Raw genomic sequence first — 17,160 nt, 5'->3', positions numbered from 1 at the left:
TTAATGATCTTCCGAAGGGATTACCGGAGGAACTTTTGGACGAACATCCGGATAAAGTTCTTGAAGAACTTCCAGAGAAGCTTCTTGAGAAGCCTTGGAGAAATTCAAGGAGGAACGCTGCCACGCCGCCAACGCTGGATAATGATAATCTATTACGCTAACTTCTGGAATTTGCCATTTTTACGGATGTTCCGGATTTTACGAAGGACTTTTTATTATTGATAAGAAAAATATTTCGAGCTATCATTCTGGAATTAATCATTTTAGCGGATGTCCCAAATTTCCCGGAGAACCGTTTTGTAATCATTGGCGATGAAAGAGGCCTTTTGATGCCGATTACAGGCTTAACATGCCGTTAACAATGTTTTTTTTTAAAAATCGCATATGATTCACTTTCACTATTGACTCCACATATAATTCACCATTACTACGTGAATGCTCTGGGTCAGCTCTGGGATCAACTTTTAGGATTAATACCTATTAATAACTTTCACTATTGATAGCATAATCAATTCGCTGATATAAACAGTTTCGAAAAATTGCTTTAAGATGAAGTTTTGGAATTGGCCACTTTTACGGACGTTTCGGATTTCCTGGAGAGTTGTTGGTCATCTCAGTCGTTTTTTCCCATCTCAGAAGAATTTATTAATTTATTGCGTACACAATTTGCCCGTATGGATGGTTACGAATGAAAGAGCGATGCCCTGAATGATTTTTTTTGGTTTCGGCCACTTTCACGGATGTTCCGGACCTTCTAGATGACCGTGTCGGAAGCATTTGCGGCTCGCAGAAGACTTGCACAATTGATTGCACAGATATTTCGCCGGTATGATTGTTTAATGAGGAAATCGCGAAGCTCTGGGATGAACTTTTGAAATTGCCTCTTTTTTACGGATGTTCCGAATCTTCCGAAGCACCGTTTTGGGAGCATTTGGTATCAGAACACTTTCACTATCGATTACATACACAACTTGCCGGTATAAATGATTTCGAAAAACTCGCAAGGCTCTGGGATAAATATTTGGAATTGATCATTTTACGGATTTTACGGAATATCCGGACAACCATTTAGAGGCCACTGAAGACTTCAGTATTGATTGCACCCACATATAAACTTTTGAAATTGGCAACTTTCACGAATATTCCGGATCTTCCAGATAACCGATAACCGCTGAAGGGATAAATTTGTCCAAAAATGGCGTATACAAGATAGCAAATACAGTAGGGAGCATCAGAGCACATATTTGCAAACAGTTTTATTTTTCATAACACGAAACTTGAAAATTAGGTGCCAAATTGAGAAACTCAAACAGGTTCTCTTTAGTAGGGGAAGGTGGTTGGTTGTCGGCACCCTTTTGTTTTTGGTCCAATGGTCCAATACAATGTGGTGATATTTGCATACCAATGGAAGCATATAGTCATAAGCTAATAACTAGTAGAGAGATTTGCTTTATTTCAATCATTGGTAAAATTTTATTATCAATTTTGTTAAGCGTTGATTGTATGCCGTTTCGAAAAAGTTGGTCGGTTGTCGGCATCCTAAAAAACCCATTCAAAATAAAAAAAAACTATGAAGTGGGAGCGTTATGGATGGAAAGATCAAGATTTATTGTGCCAATAGCAATGAAATTTATTACATTTAAGTACTTTATACACATTTTATAAAGATTTCAAAAATTGTTAGTTTTGCTAACAACTTGGCTTATCTGAAATTAGGCAATAAACTGATGATTTCCCTTGATAATCACCTGGGTGCCGACAACCAAAATAAGTAGCCCTTTTAAAAATGAAGATAATAGTTAAATTGTGACCGCTACGGCGGCATTCAATATTGAATCACAAAATAGAGTAAATTTGCTTTGTAAATACGTAATGCACTCACCATTTCCATCATCTACATTTACTACGGTTTATAGCACTAAGCAAATGACAAAAAAAAACTTTGGAGTAAATTTTCACTTGACAAAAAAGTGTTTTCTCTGTAAAACGAAACAAAAGCTTTAATATGTTTCGGAAATGGGCACAACAAGATCGTGCTTACATAGCACACGTATGACAAATGTCAAAATTACCACATCTGTTTTCTGTCAAATGTCACGACTGGGTGCCGTCAACCGACCAACCAACCACATATACCTATACAACCGACTACTATTTGAGTTTTTGTGATGGTGATAAAATCTTGGGTCCAAATGTGTCACTTTTTTCTAATGCATTAGGAAGGTTAAACGACCCTGGCCAACAGTCGACTGGGTTTTCAGGAGGTGTTCTATTTGTTCTAGCTATCACTATTTTGTAGGCATCCCCCCATGGAGTGTTATGTCAGCTTATCAAAGCAGGTTTCTTACTACATTTTATCTCGTAGTTCAGAGCTCTGTTCGCTGTCTGGCGTCTTTCAAGCCTGTTCGCATTAGTTCTAGTACGTCGCAAACTACTTTTAGCACTAAGACACGTTCGGCGAAGCTAAACTTTTTTTAGCCATCCTGGATTAGCTCCTACAGACGTGTGGACGTCACGAAGGAATCAACGCCTTGCGGTCTAGGGATTACTTTCTGATACCACGATGGCGGTTCAATACTGCGATACGATGCTGTTACTGCTATGTAACTGACATGGGCGCTCGGGAACTAGTTATGGTTGGATACGTCGCAAGCCACGTTGGGTTGGACACGCAGGGATGATCGAAATTACGCTGGAATTGGCTCGGGGCAGCATACGACCCACAAGATAATCTTGACAGCTCGATCTGACACGTGCGTTCGAGAACTCTTGGCACGGGTCGTACACGTAGACGATCGAGAGTACAAAATAACCCCAAATCAACTTTCGGCGGTCTATGGTATAACCGAGGGGGCCGCCTTTGTGGCCGAATCCGGCTATCCGATACGGATGGGGCACGTGCGTCCCTCCTTAGCTAGCGGTAAGGTGCGCGGCTATAAGACCATGGCTGGGTTCGATTCCCGGTGCCGGTCTAGGCAATTTTCGGTTTGGAAATTGTCTCGACTTCCCTGGCCATAAAAGTATAATCGTGTTAGCATCATGATATACGAATGCAAAAATGGTAACTCGGCTTAGAAACCTCGCCTTTAATAACTGTGGAAGTGCTTAATGAATACTAAGCAGCGAGGCGGCAATGTCCCGGTGGGAGATGTAATTCCAATGAAGAAGAAGACATTAGTTATTATAAGTTATTATAAGTTATATTTCTAGAGAGTCTGTACGAAAACGGTATAAGTTTAATCATTTTGGCTGTGATACATCGGTAATTAGAAACTAGTATGTAGCTGCTTGAACTGCAAGTTTTCTAGGCCAAAATTTCCTAGACCGGATCGGGAATCGAACCCAACCACCCTCAGTACGGTCGTGCTTTGTAGTCGCGCATCTTACCGCACGTCTAGGGAGGTCCCCCTGATGTTACAGTCTATAAATTGTTGTTGTTATTGATACACAATCGATTTTTTTGGAATGCTGTTAAAAATCGAATTGAAAAAAATCGGAATGATTTGATCCTTTTCCAAGAACTTGCTTTGATAAAAGTAGAAAATTGTACTCTGATTTGCTGTGCGTATTCATTGACGGGGTCTCCAGTAGTTTTGCGAGCAAAGGCGTAGGATTGCCAATCCGGTAATGGCGAGTTCGATTGTCGTTCCGGTTTAAGATGTTTTCGGATGGGAAACATTCTTGACTCCCTGGGCATAGTGTATCCATTGTACTTTTGCCACACAAGATACATACTCATACAATGGCGGATATAGAAAGCTTTCAATTAATAACTTAGGAAATGCCAATAGAATACTAAGTTGAAAAAGCAGGCCAAGTTCCAGTCGGAATGTAGAGCCATTGAAGAAGAAGAATTCATGGGCGATTTCAGATGTAGAATTTGACAGCACATGCAATCTTAGAGTTTGAGAACAATTTTTTTTTGAATTTTTTCTCCAAGTTTTTGAATGGGTGATAAATGAAGGAACAAGTGTCCCTATAGTAACGCAACAACTTGAATCCCAAACATCCTCATCAAAATTTTATTTTCGTATCAAACGACAATTTTAAATCAAAATGAGAAAATGTGCTACTAGAACAGGGTGGCGACTTCCTGGAAAAACCTGGAAAACCTGAAATTATCAGGGAATTATTGTCAACCTGGAAAAATCAGGGAATCCGCGGAGCAGTCAGGGAAATCAGCAAGAGAGAAGATGAACATGTTGTATTCCTATCGTTTCTTCTAAGTTTCAAATGAAGAGTAACATATACTCATCCTAATGCAAGAATAAATAGAGCCTATGCCATAGAGCAATGAGCTACAGACAAGCTGTTAAACAACTTGCCTTACAACTAAAAAAGAAGCTAGTTTTTTATCGTTTAATACAGAGCATTAGTGATTAATCATGGATTTAATCATGATTAATGAATAATGGGTTATTTATTCATTATTCATTAATCATAATCATACAAAAAATACAATTCAATCATTAATCTCTAATCACTAATCATAGATTTTTGCATTTAATCATTGATCACTAATCATATTCATGATTATTTTGAGTTTATTCATTAATCATTAATTTTAATCATTGCATGCATCGCTTTTATTCATTAATCTTTAATCATAATCATACAATTTTAAAGGTAAAAAAACATAATTTGGTCGAACGGTTACTTGATTATTGATCACTATGCAAATCGTTTAATTTGATTATTCATAATCATTAATCATATCGATCGTTAATCATTAATCATACACATATTGTGTCAACATTTAATCACGATCAGTAATCATTTATCATACTTCAAACGTTTTCTTCATTAATCATAATCGTTAATCATTGTCAAAAATTAATTGAATCATTAATCATAATCATTATTCATTTTCGAAAATGCATTAATCATTAATCATAATCTTTAATCATAGAGTTGAATGATTTAATCATAACAAATTTAATCATTCATTGGAAGCTTTATTCATTAACGCTCTGGTTTAATATACCTTCTCTTTCAAGTGCAGTAAAAGGATAGAATTTGTTTTTGGTGGACTTGGGCGGTGTTAAACTAGGGCTCGATGGGACATGAGTTCCAACAAATAAATATTTTTCCATAAATGATAATAATACGCCAGGCTTTTTGGAGGAATTTTCAAAGAAATTCCTGCAAAAAATCCCGTACAAATTCCAATAGGAATTATTTCGAGAATCCTATAGAAATTCTTTGAAAAATTCGCTCAGTTTTTTTTTTGAAAATTCCTCCAGAAATGCTTTCTACAAGCCACTTTTTGAAATATCTCGACGAAATTCGAATAAAATCGTCTGGAAATAATTCAGTAAGTTTCTCCAGCGATTTCTTGATAAAATCCTCTAAAAACTCTTTCAGAAATTCATTTGAAAGTTTCTCCTACAGGCATTTTTTAAAGAATTTCCTTACGGAATTCTTTTGTATTTTCTTCTAGGAATTCCATCAGATATTTCTCCAGGAATTCTGTAGAAAATACTTCCTAAATTCCTTCAGGAATTTCTTTAGAAATGAATACCAAAATCACTTTAATAATCCCTTCAGAAATTTCTCCAGAAATAATTTTCAAAGGAATTCCTGAAAGAATTTCCAAACGAATTCCCAAATAAAATATTAAAAACAATTCCAAAGCAATACCTGTTGGAAATTTAGGTGGCATTTCTTAAGGATTTTCCAAAGGAATGCCTTAAGGCTTAAGGTATTCTCGAAAGAATTTCTAAAGTGGCTTTCGAATGAATCCTTAAACAAATTTCCGAAAGAAATATTTGAAAGAATTCCTGGGAGAACTTCCAATTAAATAACTGGAAAAATAATTTAAAAAAATTCTAACGAATTTCTAGAGGAAGTTTAAAAAAATACTAAAAAATAAGAAGGAATTAAAATAGGACTTTCCAGAAGAATTCTAGACATTATTTCCGAAAGAATTTCTGAAAGAATTTTCAAAAAAATTCCTATAGAAAATTCTGGAGTATTTTCTAGAGAAATTTCCAAAGATATTCCTTAGGATCATGGAATTTTTGAAAGAGTTTGTGATAAAATTCTAAAAAAGTATTTGAATAAATTTCTGGAAGAATTCTTAATATATTTCCTAAAGAATTTTTTGAAATAGTTACAAAAAAATGTCTGGAGCATTTTCCGTCTAATTTCTGGATTAGTTACTAAGATAACACCTTGATGTGTTTTTTTTTGGAATTTTGGCAGGAAATCCCCGAGGAATTCTAAATTTCGGAAGATTTTTTTCCTACAGGTTTTCCCACAATTTCCAGATGGTAAAACACAATTGTAGGAGCGCTAGCCCGGCTCCTGGGGGATTTCGCTGGTTTCCAATCCTTGCACTACGTCGCATAAACTCAGTGCTCTTTCGAGCGGATGGTAGCTATCTTGTGAGACTGTTAAATCCCACTCAAACTAGACACTTGGTGCAACCCAGTACAAAGGTGGAAATATTCTCGAAGTGGACTGTATTAGATCGGTTTCCGTTTGTGGACTTCTCTGTAGCACTTTGCAGCAATCAAAACTCGGTTTGTTGGTTTGGAAAAATATTCTAATTAACTCTTGTATACACAGTTTCAGTCTGACGACTGGCAAAAATCCTTAATCCTACACCTTATTTATTTACAGAAGTTTGGGGTTACGCATTTTATTTACATCACTTACTCTCTAGAAGGCGGTGCCAATTTCGGCTTTACTCTGTTGCGCTATTCGCTTATACATTTTTCTACCCGCGCTTGGATGTTTGCTGTTATATACATACATGTGCCTGGATCTATAATACATAGGAAATTCCTAGCTGCGCAAACAAACCAACAGAGCTTGGGTTTTACGAATTGCAGGAGAGACAGAAAGTGGAGACACTTACTTTGGCGGTGGCGCCAACATACTCCCCGCCGGGCTGAGATGAATTCTCTGACGTTTTAACCAAACTTGAATTATCACTAATAGGCAAACCTGCAATCCTATTGATTGCTCGCTTATAAACTACTGTACCAATTTGCACTTCGACTGTTCGTACCAAATCATTCTTCCCGGATAGGTTCTGATAATTTTACCAAGTTTCCACACCTGCGCGGGCGCATCCTTTTCCTCAAGTAAAACAATCATACCCGGATAAACATTTAATATTTTTCTTCTATTCTTACTGCGAGGTTGGAGGGATTGCAAATAGTCACGGTGCCATTTCTTCCAAAATTCGTCACGCAAACGCTGTACGTATTGCCAACGGCTGAGACAATTTATTCGAACCCCATCGTAACTGGGCTCCGAAACAGCAGTTAATGGTCTACCAATTAAAATATGACCCGGAGTAATTATTTCCAAATCATTTTGATCTGATGGATGGGTATAAAGTGGACGTGAATTTAATATTCCTTCCACCTGAGATAAAACAGTTGTGTACTCTTCGAAGGTTAAATGAGCATCTTTAAGTGTCCTCTTGAGGTGAAATTTAGTGCTCTTGACTGCAGCTTCCACAACCCACCAAAGTTTGGTGCTTCTATGGAATAAATGACCAAATTATCTCTCGAGGCTGACAAAACTGGGAAATGTGGTCAAAGGTGGACTGAGACCGCAAAAGCCCATATAGTTCATGCAATTCATTTTTCGCCCTCGGAAATTGGACCCATTGTCAGAATGCATTTCTTTCGGATTTCCTCGTCGACCTACGAAACGTTTCAATGCTGCAAGAAAAGCTTCTGTACTTAAATCAGAAACTAGCTCCAAATGAATGCTTCTGGTAACCATACAAACAAATACTGATATGTAAGCTTTAACTATTTTTGGCTTGTATCGACCTTCTTTCACGTATACAGGCCCTGCAAAATCTACACCTGTTATTTCGAATGGAAATGCTGGAGTAACACGACACGCAGGTAAATCTCCCATCAATTGGCTAGCAATCTTAGGTCGAGCACGAAAGCATGACACACAACTTCGGGTTATTTTGCGCACTGACGACCTTCCATCTAACAGCCAAAATCTAGTTCTTAATGAAGCAAGAAGATTCTTTGGGCCTTCGTGCATTCCTTCAAGGTGGTAGGCACGAATTAAAAGATCGACAAGAGGGTGCTTTGGCAAAATATATGGATGTTTGGAGTGGAATAACAACGACGAGTGTCTTAATCTTCCTCCTACTCTTATAATTCCATCGTGAAAAAAAGGGTTCAAATCTGAAATTCGCTTACACGGATCGTTTTTTTTGAATTCGTTGAATTTCATCAAAAAGCATTTCATGCTGAATGATACGAATTATTAGCTCTAAAGAACTCCGTATCTCTGGAATGGTCAGGTTTCTCGTCAAAGTCCGTAAGGCTGGATTTTTCTGACGACAATTTCTGATAAAACGCTGTACGTATGCCATGACACGTTGCAGCTTTCTGAATGAACTAAACTTTGAAAATACTTCGAGCTGATTTTCATTGTAAACCGGGGTTGCTATCATTGAACAATGTTTTAGTTCTGGTAGTTCATCATTAGGAATTTCTGAGCATAGCTCCTCAGAATAGTTATCTACTCGTAGGAAAGACGGGCCTTCCCACCAATCATTATTGGATTTAAGGGCATCAGGGAGCTGTCCTCTAGACACGATATCTGCGGGATTGTCTTTTGATCTGATATATTTCCAGTTGAAATTCTTAGTCTCCTCAGTGATACTAGCCACTCTATTTCGTACAAACACTTCAAGACTAGCAAAAGGTTTTTTAAGCCATGCAAGCACGATTTGACTATCAGACCAAAGAACAACGTCATCAAACTTGATTTTCAAATCATCAAGAACTCTTGTTAATAATCTGGAGAGTAATCTAGCAGCAAGAAGCTCTTTGCGGGGTATGGTGTAGCATTTTTAATTGATGCGACTCTTGACTTACTGCAAAGCAAACGTAAGCGAGCTGATCCATCGGAAAGTAAACTTCTAACATAAATCACTGCTCCATAAGCAACGGAAGAGGCATCTGCAAATCCATGAATTTCTACACCTTTTCGAACAGGGAGAAATCCATATCGTGGTATAGAAATTTCTTTAACCTTAGGAAGAGCATTTCGAAAATGTAGCCATGATTCAAGTAACTCTCCTTCTATCTTAGTATCCCAACCAAGTTCAGCTGCCCATCGGTTTTGCATATAAATCTTAGCAATGACCACAATTGGCGACAATAATCCCAAAGGATCAAATAGTCGACCAATTTCGGAGAAAATTATTCGCTTTGTAAATTCTGTTACATTACTTGGAAGCTGGACCGCAAATAAGAATTTGTCTGTCTGCGGGCACCAAATTAACCCCAGAGCCTTAACTACTTCATCATCTTGGTTAAAGTTTACCAATTTCTCTCGATCATTTTCGGGTATTTGGTGCAACAATTCTTCGCTCCATTTATGAACACGAAAGCAACCGGACTCTAACATTTTACCAATCTGCCGTTGCGTTCCAATAGCCTCTGCAGGAGAACTAGCACCGGACAGAATATCATCTACATAGCAATCTTCTTTACAGCTTTGGAGGCTAAAGGAGATCTTTCTTCTTCATCATCACACAGCTGTATCAAGCATCTGGTAGCAAGGAAGGGAGCAGCTGCGGTGCCATAAGTAACAGTTTTCATTTCTAATACTGTTAAAGGTTTGGATGGTTCATTTCTCCAAAGAATGCATTGGAATTTAGTTTGCGAGGGATCAACTAAGACTTGTCGGTACATTTTTCAACATCAGCAGTAAACACTATAGGATGTTTACGAAATCTAAGAAGAATGCTGAACAATTCGCTTTGGACTGGTTGTCCTACATGAAGCACATCATTCAATGATTTCAACGAAGGGCCAAGCTTTGCCGAAGGATCAAATACGACCCTAAGTTTTGTAGTGGAATTATTAGGTCTCAACAAAATTTGATTCTTATCTTCAGATTCATTAACTTTTTGGCAATGGCCTAAGGTTTTATATTCATCAATAAACTTTACATATTCTCGTTTCAAATTTGAATCCTTTTGAAGACGTTTCTCCAAGTGAAGAAAACGTCGAAGAGCTAGAGAGCGATTATCTTGCAAATCAGATACATCTTCTCTAAATGGCAATTGTACAACAAATCGACCAGATGGCAAACGATGATGCGTCTGCTGAAATAATTTCTCACATTCATCTTTATCATTTGAGGTATCTGTGTCCACAAAGTCTTCAACTTCCCAAAATTTGGTGATGGTTTTGACTAGAGAGTCAAGTGAAGCTTGGTGAGCTAAATGAACGTGATTCATATAATTTTCTATTTCTCCTGAGAAAATCCAGCCGAAATGAGTTTCTTGGAGCTCTGGTATACCTTCAGCTAGACGTAGATGTCCGGATTTAAGGAGACTAAAAACTTGGAGGCACCTATCAACATATCAATTCGCTCAGGAATATTGAACTGAGGATCTGCAAGCTGAATCCCAACAGGTATTTCCCAAGAGGAGATATCAATTTTTGATCCAGGGATAATTCCAGTTATCTTTGGAACAACTAAACACTCGACTTCGGTAGAGAACTCTGAGTATCTTGACTGAACTGTAACTGATAACCTTTCCCTAGCATACATTTTTGAGCCACCTACACCTGCAATCGGGACACACATGGATTCTCTGGGTACCTTCAACTGATTGGCCATTGGCTCAGAAATGAAATTAACCTGAGACCCACTGTCAAGGAGAATACGACAAGGAATTAACTGCCCATCATTATCAAGCATTACAACAGCTGTCAATAACATAACAGTTTTCAATTTTTTGGAATGGTTATAAGAACATGTCGAATTTAAAGTAGATTGTTGTTGAATCGCGGAATGTTCATTAGAAGTAGGAATAGATGAATCTGTTTTTGAGGATAAAGGTTTAGGTTCCTGGGTTTTCGATTCAGATATAGACGGTTGGAACTTTGAGAAAGATTTTTCATGCAGAAGTGAATGGTGCTTTCTAAAACAAGTTGAACAAGTTTTCTTGGCAGAACAATCTACTACTCGGTGACCAGATCGGAGGCAGTTGAAACAAATCCTCAATTCTTTTACTTTGGCAATGCGCTCTGGAACGGTCATAGCGTGGAATTTTGGACATTCGAAATGGCGATGGATCTCTTCACAAATTAAACAAGAAATTGCTCCCTTTACAGATGTGGAAATATGAGTCTTGAGAGGGGTTTGGTATTGGATGATTTGGTACTTGGCTCCTTATTTGAGCCTGGGGTGCGAGAATTACTACAACGATCAAGTACTTGGCACTCATTTCAAGGAATAGCAAAGTTTGTTTAAAGTCAGGTAACTCACCGTGTTTCTGCGTCCTTTCCCAGAGCTGACGAGTGTGGTCATCTAGGCGGTTGACGACGAGCTTGGTAATGATGAGTCCAGATAAGTTGTCAACTACCAAGCCTTGGTACTCCAATCCCGCGACGTGGCGATCGCAAGCCTTAATCAGCGACACGAGATCCTTGAGGCTTCCTTTTGCTACCGGCTTAAGCTGAATCAATCCTTCGATGTGAGTATCTACGATGACGCGGGGATTCTCAAACTGGACGGTGATTTGCTTCCACACTTGCTGGAAATTGTTGTCCTGGATCATTTTCGCGTTGATCAAATCAGCTGCATCGCCGACTAGAGCTTTGTCTAGATGATGCAACTTGACGGCGTCCGAGTCACGGCTTCGACCTACCAAATCCTCAAACATGGCCTTAAACTTAGGCCAATTTTCTGTCTTACCGTCGAAAGTTGGTATCGGTGCTCTCAGAGGCTGTTGTTGCACTATCACTTGAGGTGCTGAGGTATCAGCATACACTTGGTTTGGGTAGCGTGCAACTGCAGCCTTAGCGAAAGATTCCATCAGTCGCTCAACTCGATCCAGTGCTTCGGTGTGAAGCAAATCAAACTCATCCAGCTTCTGGTCTTGCTCTTCTATCTTCGTTGGAGGTGTTGCCGCAATCACTTCACGATGCACCGCTACATACTCATTGTAGTGCATCTCGAGCTTTTTCGCGAACACTTTTAGCAATGACACACTCACTTTTGATGGATCATCTTCACCCTCCTCAATGGTTTTGTTTATCTTCGTCACTTTTCCTTTGATTTGCCCTCGTTGGTGGATCAACATCTTCACTTCTTCTTGATCCACGGATTGCTTCTTCGGCGTATGTTCCATTGGCATTTTGACACTTTTAGTTCACTTTTTCACTCTCACAAAATTGGTCTTTTTTCCCACTGTATCACTTCTTTAACGTCACTTTTGAAATTTTGCTGCTCGGTACTACACGTTCACAGGTGTTCCTGATGGATTCGGCTCTCGAAGGACCATGTAGGAGCGCTAGCCCGGCTCCTGGGGCATTTCGCTGGTTTCCAATCCTTGCACTACGTCGCATAAACTCAGTGCTCTTTCGAGCGGATGGTAGCTATCTTGTGAGACTGTTAAATCCCACTCAAACTAGACACTTGGTGCAACCCAGTACAAAGGTGGAAATATTCTCGAAGTGGACTGTATTAGATCGGTTTCCGTTTGTGGACTTCTCTGTAGCACTTTGCAGCAATCAAAACTCGGTTTGTTGGTTTGGAAAAATATTCTAATTAACTCTTGTATACACAGTTTCAGTCTGACGACTGGCAAAAATCCTTAATCCTACACCTTATTTATTTACAGAAGTTTGTAGTTACGCATTTTATTTACATCACTTACTCTCTAGAAGGCGGTGCCAATTTCGGCTTTACTCTGTTGCGCTATTCGCTTATACATTTTTTCTACCCGCGCTTGGATGTTTGCTGTTATATACATACATGTACCTGGATCTATAATACATAGGGAAATTCCTAGCTGCGCAAACAAACCAACAGAGCTTGGGTTTTTACGAATTGCGGGAGAGACAGAAAGTGGAGACACTTACTTTGGCGGTGGCGCCAACAACAATTAAAATGTTGTAATGATTGAAACTACCTAAAGTGGTCCAAGAAAAAATTAAAGTATTGAATGTTATAAAATCTTTATAGTTTCACAACTATTGTGACAGTCGACGTTAATGAAAACAACATATTAAATAATCATTCGTTTAACTGAAAATAGCTGAAAATTCAAGCGATCAGATACTAAGATGGCGCAGATCAGCCCTGCGTGCCACTAGTTGTCTCTTTTACTGTCACGTGGCAGTTTTTCGCTGCCGATTTAGAATCATCAAGTTTCACGGTAAATAATTTGCTAGTATAATGGCAACCACTTCTGTAATTATAAATTTCCTTTTTATCTTTCAAAATAATTTACGCCTTTATTTAAAAAAAAAGTCTTCGGCACCATGTATAATCTGAAACCTTAAAGCTGCTTCTAAATGTTATTTGTGTATTTAACGTATTTCTATAATCCTGGAAATTTATTGGAAATCCTGGAAAAAAAACCCTGGAAAAATCAGGGAATTTTTATATTGAAGATGGGTCGCCACCCTGTAGAAGTAAATCCACCCATTCGTTTTTTAAGTTACTATCTTGCTACACCCATGAGTTAATCATCTCCGGCTACCGGCAAGCATTGGTTTGCAACAAACCGTCTCACAAAACTACTTTGTGGATCCACGCGTGATGGAGAGTGAGAGAAAAATGCCATTTCCAGCTGGTGCGGTGACACGATAAATGTTCTGAAGGTATTTTTCTCACCTAGCTCAGCAGTCTACCGTGAATAGTAGGCAATTATGTGCCATGATTAGTCTCCGGTTGTTATAGTTTTGTTTATTTCGCAACCCTTGACAACGGGCGGGGGAACGAATTCCGAAGAATGCCGGTTCGAAAATTGACTCCCCGTGTCTGGTTTTTTTTGTCTTGCCGGGTCAACAGGCAAAAAATGTGGTACAGTCCTATTCCGTTTGGCTTCGTTTATGTTATGGCTGGTATAAAGTCCCAAAATAATCCATCGAAGGGAGGAACCTATATTATCTTCATCGTGCCCACCATATGTCGGATGTACGATGGAATCGTTTTCGGGTCAATACAATACAGAACAATTCATGAAACCGAGCGTCAAGCCCATTGACGGTATAGACGTTCGTGACAGGTGTTGAAAACGGAAAATCAATAAAAAAAACTGTTCACTAGGTAGGACAGTAGGTAAATTTTAGCACATTGCAAGAGGATGATGTGTCATGCACTTTTTACGAACTGAAATATAGCAGTCCTTAACATGCAATAATATTAGATACTCTGAGTGGATATATTTTTTAGCGTCTAATGCTAATGTGTCTAATACTTCATTCCAATGATATTATATAGGTAGGGGCATATACACAAACACATATACATACATTTATACGAACATACAAACATACAAACATTCAGACATATAAATATACAAATAGTACATTTTAACACCTTCTTTTTACCTCCTTGGCCACAAGAAGTAAACCTTTTACATCTTTCTGACTTAGTTTGAAACACTTCATCTTGATTTTTAATACTAATCTGATTAGGGATGTCAACAAAAACATGAGTATTACTTGTTTCCTATTAAAATTCTCCCAACAAGCACTCCAATATAGTGTAGAATGGCACCAATGGAACAAAATAACCCAACACATAAATTTATTTGTAAACTCGTTTTTATTACATTTCTGAACAAATATTGTTATTGCAGTTCATATTAGTTGTCTATTATTGAGCTGCAACCGAAAGGTTGAAAAAACCCTTTACTTTCACTGAAATTTAACGATTTGCGATTCTTTCACATTACCCGTAAGATTTTTGTTCACCCCATTAGGCAAAACAAACAACCATGCGTCCTCCATTTATTTTTATTGCAACTTAACAATTTTGCATTTTGCGAGCGTTTTGCCTCAGGCCCATTTTGGAAACATATTTTAAATGCGTTAGAACGGCACAGCACCTTTTATTGTCCATAACTAATTATGCTTAAATTTGGCCTAAACATTCTTTGCATATCAAAGAATATTGTGGACAAATTTCATAAAATTTGGTCAACAAAAACCCCCTGACAATAATAGAACAAAACCTGCCGAAGCCTTCATTTTTCCTAGTTCCAGATCATCTTTAGATGTCCAAATGCCCGAATTTTCTTCTCAAATACACTCATTGAAGTTTTATGACGGGAAAGGTTGAGAACAGAAAAATGTCGTTTCCGGTCTCGTACAAAACTTTATAATTGCAAAAAAGTTCAGGCATTTGGATTTGTTGAAGAAATAGAGTGAAATAATTATACGTAGATCATGTTTATAAATTGTGTTTCATTCCATAAAAAAATCATGGGAATCGGCCGAGTGACATATTTTTGGCAAGCTGTACTGCAATTAAACTGTCATTTTTCCAGTTTTCAAACTAAAAAGCTGAAGATGATCACATAGATCTTCTTCTTCTATGACTCAACATTCCCAATGGAATTTTTGTTAATAATGTTAATAATTGAAAGCTTTTTTAAACCCAATTTTGTTGAATCTGGCCCATAACGAAGTAACAACTAAGCTTGGCTGGTCAAAGGACTTAATTGTTGAATACATGATAGTTTACGATTACATGTTTTATATTTTTATGATGGCATTTAATTCTTATGGCAACTTATACAAACATTTTTGATGCTGATTACCTGCTGATTGTGTCATACCTGAAATTCCAATCCATGTTTTTCTCGGCAGTAATCCTTAATCCTTGGGTAGCATTTGGCCATCAAATTGTTACGTTCCATGGTTGTGTCTGGGAAAAAATAATATCATATAAATTCTATTATTATTATTTTATATCGATCTGCGATACATCACGCACAAAACGTCTTATTTTTTCTTTGTCCATAAATTCTGTCACGCGTCCAGAGATGCGTGGTGAGATGCTAGAACATAGCTTTCCGGCGAAGCTTATTAGGCTGATTCATAAAGCATGGACGTTAAAAGATGCAGAGTACCGAATTCTCGCAGTAATAAAAATACTGCGCTCAATACTTGGCGGCGTGGTGGAACATGGTGAATGGCGTAAACGCATGAATCACGAGTTATACAAAGTTTACAAAAATGCAGCCAATGACAGGCTGATAAAATACGACAGTTAGCAGTGGGGCTGGACATCTAGTGCGTGTACCGAAAGAGCGACCAGCAAAAGTCATGTTTAGCAGAGAACCTGGAAGAGGATGTCGGCTCCGGACTAGACCGCGCATTTGCTAGCTGTATGCGGCCGGCGTGTAGGTAGACTGGCGACTGGATGCCCTGGCGACTTCGAACAAGACGACTTCGGTTTTATTTCGGACAACATGGAGTGTACGACCCTCGTAGTTATATAGATAGTTAGAAAAATATATTAAGCTCGTTTAGTGGAATGAATTAAACCGTCTAAGACGAATTAAGTATTGTCCATTTAATTCCACCAGTTAATTTTCGTTATCTTTGCAGATACGTATTTCGACCACAACTGTGTGGTCGTCTTCAGTGTCTTGTACTTGACTCGAGTCAAGTCGAGTCAAGTACAAGACACTGAAGACGACCACACAGTTGTGATCGAAATACGTATCTGCAAAGATAACGAAAATTAACTGGTGGAATTAAATGGACAATACTTAATTCGTCTTAGACGGTTTATAGATAGTTAGTTTAGTTTGCGTCCTAATACGAACGCATCCAATCCTGCTATAATTTATTTACTCACTTACTTACTTATCATAATATCTGGGACACACAACCTTCCAGGTCGACTTTCCGGTGGCAGCAAGCCAGATCCCGTACCAGAAGATCATGTGTGGACCATATTGCCACACACCGCATCCTTATGGAGCAAGGTAACGAATTCCAAGTGTCCTTTATTTGGTGTTCATCAACTTCGAAAAAGCTTTCAATCATTTCAATCACGAGAATATGTAGAAAATCACATCCTCATCGAGGCACAGTACGAGGTTCCAGTAGTCAATGACATATTTTCAGAGATGCAATACGAAACGACGTTACTATTAGAATTTTTGTGTTAGTATGATAGTTCCCACGTTATCAGTCAAGCAGATCCGATTACCGCACCTCTTTTTCTTGGATGCGCTCTCTGCCTTTTCGGAATCCATTTTTTTCGATTAGCCGATCTTGCCCTCCGTGAACTGCGTCAGCCTATTAAGGAATATCTTTTCCACAAGCTCTCGCAGCATGTCCAGCAGGCATATGGGCCTATACGGTGCTGGATCTCTCGGCGATTTTTCTGGTTTTTGGCAGT

General features: G+C 38.4%; 1 protein-coding gene across 1 annotated transcript in view; it reads right to left on the bottom strand.

The window, feature by feature from the left end:
• The window catches only part of LOC134227390 (NACHT and WD repeat domain-containing protein 2), a 51,126-nt gene that overhangs the window by 26,243 nt on the left and 7,723 nt on the right, over positions 1-17,160 (bottom strand). Inside the window, exon 2 of the mRNA XM_062708809.1 lies at positions 15,584-15,672. Coding sequence (XP_062564793.1) covers positions 15,584-15,672 — 89 coding nt within the window. The remainder of the gene's footprint in view (positions 1-15,583; positions 15,673-17,160) is intronic.

Source organism: Armigeres subalbatus, chromosome 3, assembly GCF_024139115.2.
Source record: "Armigeres subalbatus isolate Guangzhou_Male chromosome 3, GZ_Asu_2, whole genome shotgun sequence".
Classification (NCBI taxonomy): Eukaryota; Metazoa; Arthropoda; class Insecta; order Diptera; family Culicidae; genus Armigeres; species Armigeres subalbatus.
This window is presented reverse-complemented; position numbering and strand designations above follow the sequence as displayed.